At 40.0% G+C, this 11,180-nt stretch overlaps 1 protein-coding gene across 2 annotated transcripts; it reads right to left on the bottom strand.

Moving 5' to 3' along the window:
- Positions 1 to 443: 443 nt before the first annotated feature.
- Positions 444 to 10,845, bottom strand: LOC131236330 (probable F-box protein At1g44080). 2 transcript variants are annotated; one of them, XM_058233452.1, is made up of 3 exons: positions 10,541 to 10,845; positions 1,699 to 1,839; positions 444 to 1,438 (listed from the first exon to the last, which is right to left on the bottom strand). In XM_058233452.1, the coding sequence occupies exons 1-3, from the start codon at positions 10,745 to 10,747 to the stop codon at positions 515 to 517; spliced, it is 1,272 nt and encodes a 423-aa protein (XP_058089435.1). In that variant the 5' UTR covers positions 10,748 to 10,845; the 3' UTR covers positions 444 to 514. The 2 variants fall into 2 exon arrangements, with proteins under 2 accessions (XP_058089435.1, XP_058089436.1); XM_058233453.1 differs by lacking the exon at positions 1,699 to 1,839 and having other exon boundaries at positions 10,541 to 10,843.
- Positions 10,846 to 11,180: the final 335 nt, after the last annotated feature.

Raw genomic sequence — 11,180 nt, 5'->3', positions numbered from 1 at the left:
TGACGCGAGTTGTCCATCATGCAGGCCTTGGATGTGGGCCATTCATCATTAGGGACCAACCTTTGATGTGGACCATCCATTTTGTAGGCCTAGCTTGAAGTGGGTCGTCCATCATGGGGGCACTCCTTTGATGTTGACAGTCCTTCATGTAGGGCCCCCACCTTCGATGTGAGCCATCCATCATGAAGGGCTCACCTTGATGAGGACCAGTCATTGTTAGGGGCTGACCTTTGATGTGGACTGTCCATTATGTAAGGCCCCCATTAATTTGGGTCATCCATCATATGGGGCTACCAACTTGTGGAACCCACCTTTAATGTGAGCCACCTTCTATGTAGGCCGTCCATCATGCCGAATGACCTTTGAGAGAGAGAGAGAGAGAGAGAGAGAGAGAGAGAGAGAGAGTGGGTGGAAGTTAATAAGAATAATAATAATAATAATAATAATAAAGACAGAAACTCCACTGTATTCTAAACAACATAAACTGAGTGAGTTTGTCATAAAAACATAGGTTTTAGACTGCAGGCATTACCCAAAAAGGTTTAGACCAAGGTGGACGAACGTTTGGACAAGGCACTTTCGCGGAAATAGTCCCTCTATCTAAGTGAAATACATATAAATTTGTATCATCTGGCTTCATAAAATAGATGCAATCCCTTTTCAATCCTGAATCCGACGCAGAGCAAGATATAGAATGGTCCCTGCCCAAGAACAGCACACGATCACCTAAAGTATCAACCTTTACCCAAGCCATTCTATCAAAATCCATCTTGTAAACCTCAACTCTTGCAATCCGTGGTACGAGTAGAAGCACACTCCGCCGAACTAGAAAGATATCACCGCAAGATTCCACCAGAGTATTTATTGTTGCTAAAACCAATGGGGGCCACTCTGGCTCCTTTGCTTCTTCCAACCATGTTACCGGATGATCAGCATTCACATCAATAATTCCAAGCTTACGACGACCATAAGTATATAATTTTCCATTGCAGGAGACCAATTGCCTAAAGGAAGCTTCCTCTTTTGGAATTCTATACTTCAGTTTGATCCATTTGTCATCGCCCGGATGACAATATATAAAAAAATCAGTTGAAAAAACAATGCATAAAATCACACAATCAGGATCAGTTGGAGGCGATGAGAGAACACACTTTTTAAAACTATAGCTTTCACTCAAACATGGTAACTGGATTTTCTGCAATGAGACTGAGTTGAGCAGAAAAAGGTCACCACTAGTTTTATTCAGCATCACCAACCAGCCATAGCAAGAGGCAAGACAATCTGATCGGCGCATCTCAGGTATGTTTCTCACATAGTAATTCCCCTCGGATACATTGAAGAAGGTTTTGGTTCTTTCCCGTTTTCCATGAGAAAAGACAAGCCACGGGGCTGCTCCATAGGGAGGCATGCGGGACTTCTTGGCTTCCATCTTCATTACCTGCATAAAATTGCCAAGAAAAACAATGTTAAAACAATGTTACTCCGTTTTTTCATCATTAGACCATTGACTGCTAGATTTTCAACCCATAGTTTAAAATCTTGAAAGAACTCAACCCAACCGGAGAGGGGATGACTCGACTGAAATACTCGTTTGCATCGAGTGTCTCAATGAGTCTTGTACAAAACTCAGTTGAGTGAAGTCAATTTGGAAAATTCGATTGAGTTGAGTTCTTGTTCAGAGTAGCAGGATCTGCATACCGAACAAGGCACATTGGGTTGGACGGATAGATCTGCAACTGGATGGTGTGGTTCTTCTCTTTCACCCTCACTTCCTCTTTTCTTTGTCTCTCTTCTTTTCATCCTTCTTCTCTTTTCTCTTCTTTCCATCGAAGTAGAGTGCTGCAAAAGTAATGGATACAAAGAGAGTTGCTTTTTACTCTGGCATGCTGTTATAGTTAATACATTGACACGCATATAAATTGCATCAAATCACGCATGCTTTCAACCTAAATCAGACATTTTTTTGAACTACGAACAGTACTAATGTCTTTTCTAAATTAGAATTATTGGCTATTATTCTTTTAAGTGGTGAACTAATATCCTCATATCTATTATTTATGGAAACACATCAATATAATTTTTGGCTGATGGTACATTTAAATTGAGGATCAAAATATGGACATTTCAAATTAACCTAGTGCATGTGTTCAGATATCATACTTTTCTAGAGTATAAAAGTTTTTCTGCGAAAGTAACACCAGATGACAGAATGTTCACCTATGACATTTTGTGACAACTTTAGCATACACAATAAATTTTTTGTGCTAGTGTTTCATTTAGGTGGAAAACCCGAGCTGTGAAAATGGTGGAAAACACTGGAGTTTCAGCAGGAAAAACTTTATAAGAAATAAACAAATGCCTGCTACACCAGTCTTTTAGAGGATTTTACATGTAAATGGAGGTTTAATACTTAATGGAGGTTCAACAGACGATGGGAGCTCAATCTACAGACAAGCAGCGATTAAAGATTGTGTATTCCACATTTTGTGGTTAAATGAGAGTTGTGGTCCAAGTTGATCATTATCATCTTCTTCGTATGTGTTCCAAGCTGGACATGATCGATATATCCATGCTCTAGCTTGAGGTGTTGTAAGAAATACATGTAATCGTGTGTTGCTATACATGTACTCCTTTGGAGCATTATATGTTATTCTCAAGTTAATATATGTGTGTCTTTTTGGCTAAGACAACAACTTGTTGCCCTAACACTTATCTCCTTTCTCCTTTCTTTGTTCCTTCTTCCTTCTCTTCTTCTCTTCCCTTCAATCTCTCCACTTTCTACCACTCCATCTCTTCTTTGAGTTCTCTCTTTCCTCCTTTTATTTCTCTTGTTTTGTCTCTTATTTCTTGTGTGTGACTGCTATCCTCAAGATCAACTCTGTTGGACACTTCTTTTTCCAAAAGCTAATCATCATTAATACAAAGACAATGCAGCAATACATCAACAAACTAGGCAAACTTCCAGGTGTTTTGGGAGGTGGACAAAGGTGACGTCTAGGTCTTCATCATAGAGCTTTTCAAGAACGGGAGATGCATCGAAGTTGGGTGCCATCTTTTATTGCCTTAATCCCTAAAAAGGAAGGGGCCGAATGCTTGAAGGATTTAAGGCAGATAGTTTGGTAGGAGGGCCCTATAAGATTCTAGCTAAAATTTTGGTGAGCAGGTTTCAGTTGGTACTTGTGTTTGTCAATTCTAATGTTCAAAGCACCTTTGTAGTAAGGAGATAGGTTTTGGATAGTGCCTTAATTGCCCATTAATGTATCAACTTGCACAATCGAGAAGTCGAAAAAGACATCATTTACAAGCTAATATTGAAAAAACTTATGATCATGTGGACTGGGATTTTTTGGATTACGTGCTTAGCAAGATAGAGGGTGGCCAACGATGGAAAGGATGGGTTCAAGAATGCATCATTCGATAGGGCAGGATCTTCTCCTTCGACATATCTTGGTCTTCCATTATGCACTAGTAAGCCAGTGGAGAAGTTGTAGTCGAAAGAAAGTTTTCTCGATGGAAATGTCAACACTTGACGTCAATCAAGGCAATTCTATCAAACTTACCACTATATTTCATGTGCTTATTTAAGTGCCCAAAGGTAGTGCTCGAAAGCTTGGAGAAACTTAGGCATGATTATATGGCAAAGAGCTATTTCGATTTGATAAAGTGCAAAGACACGTGCAAGCCATTTGAGGAAGGGGTGCAAGAATAAAGAAGTTGGAACCCATTAACTTTGGGTTAATGGAAAAATGGTTATGGAAATTCAGGTTGAAAGAGAGATGCTTATTGAAAGAGATGATAGTTCACAAGTATGGTGCAAAGGAAGGGGGGTGGTAAACAAGGGACACTTCTCTTTATAGAGCTTTAACGATGTGGAAATAGATTTTCAAGTTGGGAAACAGTTTCATGGAAGGGATTGGTATTTTCTTTATGTGATGGGACAAGGATTCAATTTTGAGATGACATATGGTCGAGGGAGACGACGCTGCATGGAGATCCCAAGGCTAGTTAGCTTGTCCCTGGTGGCGAATTTAACTATAGTCAGGTGCTACTCAGTTACACGCAGAGAGGCAGTGTACACTCCTCAGTGCAGGAGGAATTTGTAAGAATCGGAGGTGGGTGAGTTCATCAACTTGCTGAAGTAGCTTGATGGCATCAACCCCTCTTTGGGTGAATGGGATTCATTCAGATAGAACAAATAAAAATTAAATCAGTTCTCAGATCATTTTATAGGTCGAACCTTGGTTCTTCCCAAGCTTTCATTTCACCTCCTTTGTTTCGCATTACGGGGCTCCTCCCAAGGTTACAACGTTGGCATGGTTGGTAGGTAGTACACACCAAGGTGCTCACTATTGATAACTCGGAAAGAGGAGGGCGGTGATCACCAATGTCTGTATTTTGTGTATATAGAGAGAGGTGTCGGTAAATCATATCTTCATCCACTACCCTTTTGCTAGTGAGTTGTGCGAGAGGTTTTAAACAGTCTTCAGAAGATCATTGGTCATGCCAGGTTCGATAGAAAGCTTCTTTCTTGCCTGACATGGGTGTGAGATTGGAAAAAGAGGCAGAATGCTTTGGAGACTAGCCCTTTTGGCCAGCATTAGGGTCCTACGGGAAGAGAGGAACAATAGGAATGAGTTAGCTACATAGGTCTTCGGGAGGGTTAAATTGAACGCATTGGAGTGGGCCTCTAATTTAAAGGGTTTTGTTGAGTGCCCTCTATTACCCATCTCATGGGATGGTTTGTAAGTGTGCAAGTTGTTTTGGGTTCTTCCATTAAAAAAAGGGAAAAAAAAAAGGAAAAAAAAAAGCATTACCTTTAAAAAAGAATAAATAAATAAATATTTTCCTAAACTGATTCACTTGAAAACTTCGAAGCTTCGACTACCTGCTGACTAAGAGAATTAGCCCAACCTAATAGAGTTATGAAGAGACATACTCTTTAACAACATCAACAGAAGAGATGGACATCCTAAAGGTTTCACCCATTCTAAGGACAAAGGACGATGTTTACACCATGTGGTTGTAGGGGAAGTCCTTCCTAGAATGATGGAAAACCTTCCAGAAGACCTGAAGGATCCTTAGGTAAGGATCCATTTTTAAGGAATATTTCAGAAACCATGCCATAGTGAATGATTTGACCCAATTAGACAGAATCAACAGTGTAGCCCCAAAGCCGCTTGATTGGCATTCTGCAAATGAAGATCCTTTATATTGTGGACATGATTTTTTCTTACCGATTGAGAAACCCTATGGAGTTATAAAGATATAAACTCTCTAACACCTTCCTAGAGTGATTAGATAGATAGCCTAAAGGTTTCATCCATTCCAAGGACAATGCATATCAGTCCCTCTCAAATAATGTTTTAGAAACCTTGGCAGAGTGGATGACTAAACCCAACTAGACAAAACAACATGTCTAGCCCCAAATTTATTTTTTACATTTCTTTTCAGTTGAACCCACTTGACTATCTGTTCACTTTAAGGGGGCGTTTGGATCGTAAGTTACTTTAGATAAGGCATAAGCAGCTTATCTTGGATTCTGCTTATGTAGTAGGTAAGTATGTTTGGTAAACAACATACAAAAAATAGAAAAGCATGTTTGGTTTATGACATCACAAGTACTTATCCCTCAAGTCTATCTGGTCCTCTCACATCCACCATCTATCATGTGGGGCCAACCTTTGATGTGGACCATTCATTGTGTTGGCCCCACCTTTGATGTGGGTTGTCCATCATGCGGGGCCCACCTTGGATGTGGGTCATTCATCATTAGGGGACGGCATCAATGTTATTGTCCATGTGGGTCCCACCTTCAATATCCACCAGCCATCATGTGGAGCCCACCTTTGATGTGGATTGTCCATCATATGGGCCCCACCTCCGATGTGGGGTCTACCTTGATGTGGATCATCCATCATGTGGGGTTTACCATTATTAATTGCCCACCATGCTGAGCCCACCTTTGATGTGGATTGTCCATCATGTGGGCCCCACCTTCAATGTGGGTTGCCCATCATGCGGGGCTCGCCTTGGATGCAAGCCATTCATCATTAGTGGCCGACCTTTGATGTGGGCCATCCATCATGCGGGGCCCAACTTCAATGTCCATTGCCCATCATGTGGAGCTCACCTTTGATGTGGACTATCCATCGTGTGGACCCCACCTTTGAAGTGGGTCATCCATCATACCCGCCCATTTTGGATGTGGGCTATTTATCATTAGGGGCCAACCTTTGATGTCAACTATCCATTATGTCAGCCCACGTTAACATTGGGCGATCCATCATGTAGGGCCCACCTTTCATGTGGACCATCCATCACGTGAGCCCCACCTTCGATGTGGATAGTCCATCATGTGGGGCATCCTTTGATATGGACCATGTATGTGCGGATAAGTAGCTTTAAGCACTTAAATTGCTTTTGCAATCATGTTTACCAAACTAACTTAAGAGAAAAAGTAACTTAATAATTTAACACAAGTAAAAAAAAACGAAAAAAAAAACTTATTTGGTGGTATCCAAACAGGCCCTAAACTGCCAATTCAAAGCTTTAGTCCTATTTTAAATTCGTAACACAACCTCCAAAACGATGAGAGCCAATAACAAGATAACTGACACCAACAGAGGAGATTTAAATGTTGGAGTCCATGCTTTTTTTTAATACACACCCTCACACCCCACACACCACAATGGATACTCAAACCCATGACCTTAGTGTTGAACTCTTGTGAGTCTACCACAGCCATGAGTAGGGACATGATGCTTTTTGTGTTAAGTTGCTTAAGTTTTATTATTTTTGTTCAAATATTTAGCATTCAAAAATGATTGCCTCTCTGTCATACAAGGACAAATATAGCAAACACAAATGTCAGAGATCTTAGCGACGGTTTGTTTTACTTTGCACAAAGATGGTTTTAAATGCATTTGTGGATGGGCAAGGAAAACAAGAGCAGTTTTCTAGCTGCTCATCGGCATTTTAGATAGATTCCTAATTTTGCAATGAAGGAACATTCTGTGGGGATTTCTCAAGGTGCTCTAATGAAACACAATTTTAAATCACAATCCCTTAAAACATTGGACACTTCTTGGACTCCACATCCATTTAAATTTAAAATGTTTGGAAATTCTAGGTTTGGCTAAGATGGCTGAGTTTTAGTAAAAAGGTATCGAGGTGTTTGGCTGGGAGGGATTCAAGCTCTCCCAAAAGGCAGAAAATTATCAAAAAGGAATTAAAGACGGTGTAAAAAGGTTTAAAAGAATGGAGGAATGGAGAGAGATCCTAAGGGCCTATTTGGCCAGCTGCATTAGGTGGGATTAAGGTGGATGGAATTGTAAAAGTTACAATAAATGGATGTGTATTGTTCCTGGATTGGGTTTATCCCATGTTTTCTAATACTATGTTTGGAATGTATGCATTAAAAAATAAATCCCAGGATTTACTTTCAAATTGCATTTGGATTGAACCTGGATGAGGCAAAAATCCATCATCCGTGGGATTAATAATCCCATCTCACACTTTCCAACACAAGGCTCATTTTCCAAAGCCTACAAAGTTGATTTTAATCCCATCTAACACCCATTCCAAACATGTCATTCTGAATTTCAAAGTGGGATTAGTAATGCAATCCCATTTAATACAACTTAATACCACTGTCCAAACAGGCCCTAAGAGATCCCTAATAGTTGGATACATGGGGAGATTAGATGCCTATATAGAGAAGAAAGAAGTAACATATTGTGTTGTAGGACTTCTGTGATATAACTAGAATAGAGGAAATCCCTTGGACACGAAGCTTGAGACCCCTTTAATTAAGAGATGGGAAACACAAGAGAAGAGGACAATAGCGTACTTTTCTCCACCAAATTGCAAATGCGAGGAGGGTAAATGCAGTAAAGAATGTCAAAGTGGGAGAGAATCTAGTTGAAGAGAGGAAATCAACAAACAATCAAGTACCACATGCAGCTTCATAGGGAGGGAGCTAACTTTGACCTCATTCCATCTAAGTGAGTGGATAAATTTGAAAAAGAATTCAATGAAGGATTCTTATTCGCATTCTTCCATCAATATTGCAAAGTGGTGAAAGGTGATACATTGAATAAATTACAAGATGAGGCATGATGGATCAAAAGTGTTAGTGTTATGTTTATCATGCTTATCATTAAATAGAGAAAGTGGAGGTTAAAGACATTTGCCTTATTAGTCTTGCGGGGACTCTTAACAAGATAGCTGCAAAGGGGTTAAAATTATAATTATGAAAGTTTTTCTTAATTATCTCAGTTTTTCCTATTACTCTTGCCAGGATTCTTCCCATGATTGTAGCAAAAGCAAAAGAAGGCTGACTAAGGGTATCTCACCTTTTCAGGTCAATGCATACATTATGGGGAGAAAGTGTTGAGCCAAACATCTTGTGCGAGATTGACAAAAAAGGCTTATAGCCACATAAAGTGGGAGTTCATTCTTTATCTCGAGGATGGCTTTCATCTTTCAAGAAACGATGAGGAAAGATGGATGAAAGAATGCCTTTCCACTGCTTCTATCTTAATTTTAGCCATTGGAATTGTAACAATGTTCATCCAAAAATCCTGTTTCATTCACTGATGTGAGTAAGGGTTTTAATAGTATGCTCACAAGGGTTTTAATAGTATGCTCACAGGGGTTGTAGTTTACAGTCTCCGTAAGGCTATGAAAGACCACATATAATATGCTGGATGAAAGCATATTAAGTATCACCATATGAAAGATGCCACCAGGCATGAAGAGACTAGTTGGCAGCTACCAAAGAAAGAAAGAAAGAAATGTTAGCCAATCCTCTAATGTAAGTTATTGGAGATCTATTTAACATGCAATGGGACTATGCTCTTTATGTAGATAAGTATCCAAGAGTACGTTCTCCTCTCATTTTGATCCAATTGCCCCACATCCTGCGTGCACACGCTCCACATGTGTGAACAAGAAAAGACCCACCATCCTTTTCTAGCCCATCTCTAGTTTCCTTTTCTTTTACATCTCTGTACTAGAAATTTGTTTTTTCTTTCATGTCTCTTTGTTATTACTTAGATTTTTCTCACTTAAGTGCTTTCTTATTTTAGAGATTCTATGTTAAGAAATAAGCTTATTTAACATGAGGCATGAAGAGATTGTAGTTGGTCAGCTACCAAAAAAAGAAAGAAATGTTAGCCATTCCCCTAACAGAAGTTATTGGGGATGGTCTATTTAACATGCAATATGACTTTGCTCTTTATGTAGATAAGTAACTAAGCAGATGCTTTCCTCTAATTTCTGTGTGAGATAAGCAACTATGTGTGAGCAAACACTAAGGGCCTGTTTGGATACTACATGATAAGTAATTAAACTTATATAAGTTAATAAGTTGCCTTTTAACTTACGTTAGTTTGGTAAACACCATTGTAAAAGTAACATATGTGATTATTCCTATAGTTTTGTTTTTTGCTTTTCAACCTTTTACCTCTCTATCTCTCTCTATACAAGTAACATATGTGATTATCTCTATAAGCTTTTATTTATTTATTTATTTAAGTCTCTCTTTCTCTCTCCATTTGATAGATTCCATATCAAAGAAGGCCCCACATGATGGATGGTCTGCATCAAAGGTGGGGACCACACGATGGACGGTTGACATTAAAGGTAGGCCCTGCATCAAGGTGAGCCCTTGTAATGGATTGTCCACATGATGGACGATCCAAATCAACGGTGGGATCCACATGAGGGGCGGTGGATATTGAAGGTGGCTCCACATGATAGATGACTCACACCAAGGTAGGCCCCACACAATGGATAGTCCACATCAAAGGTCACCCCCTAATGATGAATGGCCCACATCCAAGGTGGGCCTGCATGATGGACAGCTCAAATGGAACGTGGGCCCACAGGATAGACCATCCACATTAAAGATGGGCTCCACGTGATGGACAATAACATTGATGGTGGGTCCCACATGATAGATGATCCATTCAAGGTGGGCCTGACAAGAGGACAGTTCATGTCGAAGGTCGGTCACTAATGATGAATGACCCACATCCAAGGTCCATCCCGTTTGATGGACGGCCCACTTCAAAGTTGGGCCCTGCGATGGACAGCCCACTTCGAAGTTGGGCCCTGCATGATGAACGGCCCACATCCAAAGTAAACTCACCTACAACAGAATTAAAAAATAAACTCTAACATGCAGGAGCAGCCGCATTGTGATGCTAATACATGGTCAGTTGATAAAATTAGAGTTTCTTGGTCTTCACGGATAATGTAACTTTCTTGATTGGCAGCAGCACAGACAAAACAATGTGGGATTCTGTATAAATATTACTTCTAACGAAATTAAATTATACTTCTATATCAATAGGATTTCTAGATAACACCCCATTGAAACCTGAATTTATCAGTACTATCGGTCTATCGCATTGTATCGGTGATACGACGATAGAAGGCGTTTTCAAGTACCATACTGATATCCACGATAATATGCGAGAGCTTTTTCTCAAAAAATAATTTTTTTTAAAAAATCGAAAATAAAATAAAATCATACCTGTTCTTCCTCTCCTCCTCCTACTCTCTCTCTCTCTCTCTCTCTACGGCTGCATTGCAACTTGTCTTTATAGACTCTAAAATAGACTCCGAAGCGGATTTCCTTTCGAAAGCCTTTTCGCATGAAGTTCCTGCGCTGGAATGCAAAGTGGAGTCCACTGTGATGTTTGTGGGAAATCCACCCCGTCCATCCGTTTTGCGAGTTCATTTACAAGTGTAATGATAAATAATGCGGATCCAAAACTAATGTGGGCCACACGAGAGGGAAAATTGGGGAAAGAAATGCCTACCGTTGAAACCTTCATTGTTTCCGCCTCGATGTTTATATGCCATCCAAGCCGTTTATAAGGTTATTCCCACTGGGATTACCTCGATGTTTATATGCCATCCAAGCCGTTTATAAGGTTATTCCCACTGAGATTAAGTGAAAACACAGAAAACATTAGCCTGATACAGAACTTCTGTGTCCATATGAACGTTTCAACGGAGATAACTGAATCCCAGCTGTTTCCTCTCGTGTGGCTTCTTGAACTTTGTATCCGCCTCGTTTTTATACAAGCAAACTAAAATGTGCTTGCAAAACGGATGGACGGAGTGGATTTCTCACAAACTTCACGGTGGGCCCCACGTAACTTTCCAGC

The sequence above is a fragment of the Magnolia sinica genome, unplaced genomic scaffold (assembly GCF_029962835.1).
Source record: "Magnolia sinica isolate HGM2019 unplaced genomic scaffold, MsV1 ctg39, whole genome shotgun sequence".
Lineage (NCBI taxonomy): Eukaryota > Viridiplantae > Streptophyta > Magnoliopsida > Magnoliales > Magnoliaceae > Magnolia > Magnolia sinica.
Note: the sequence above shows the minus strand (reverse complement) of the source record. Positions and strands in the feature narration are given on the sequence as shown.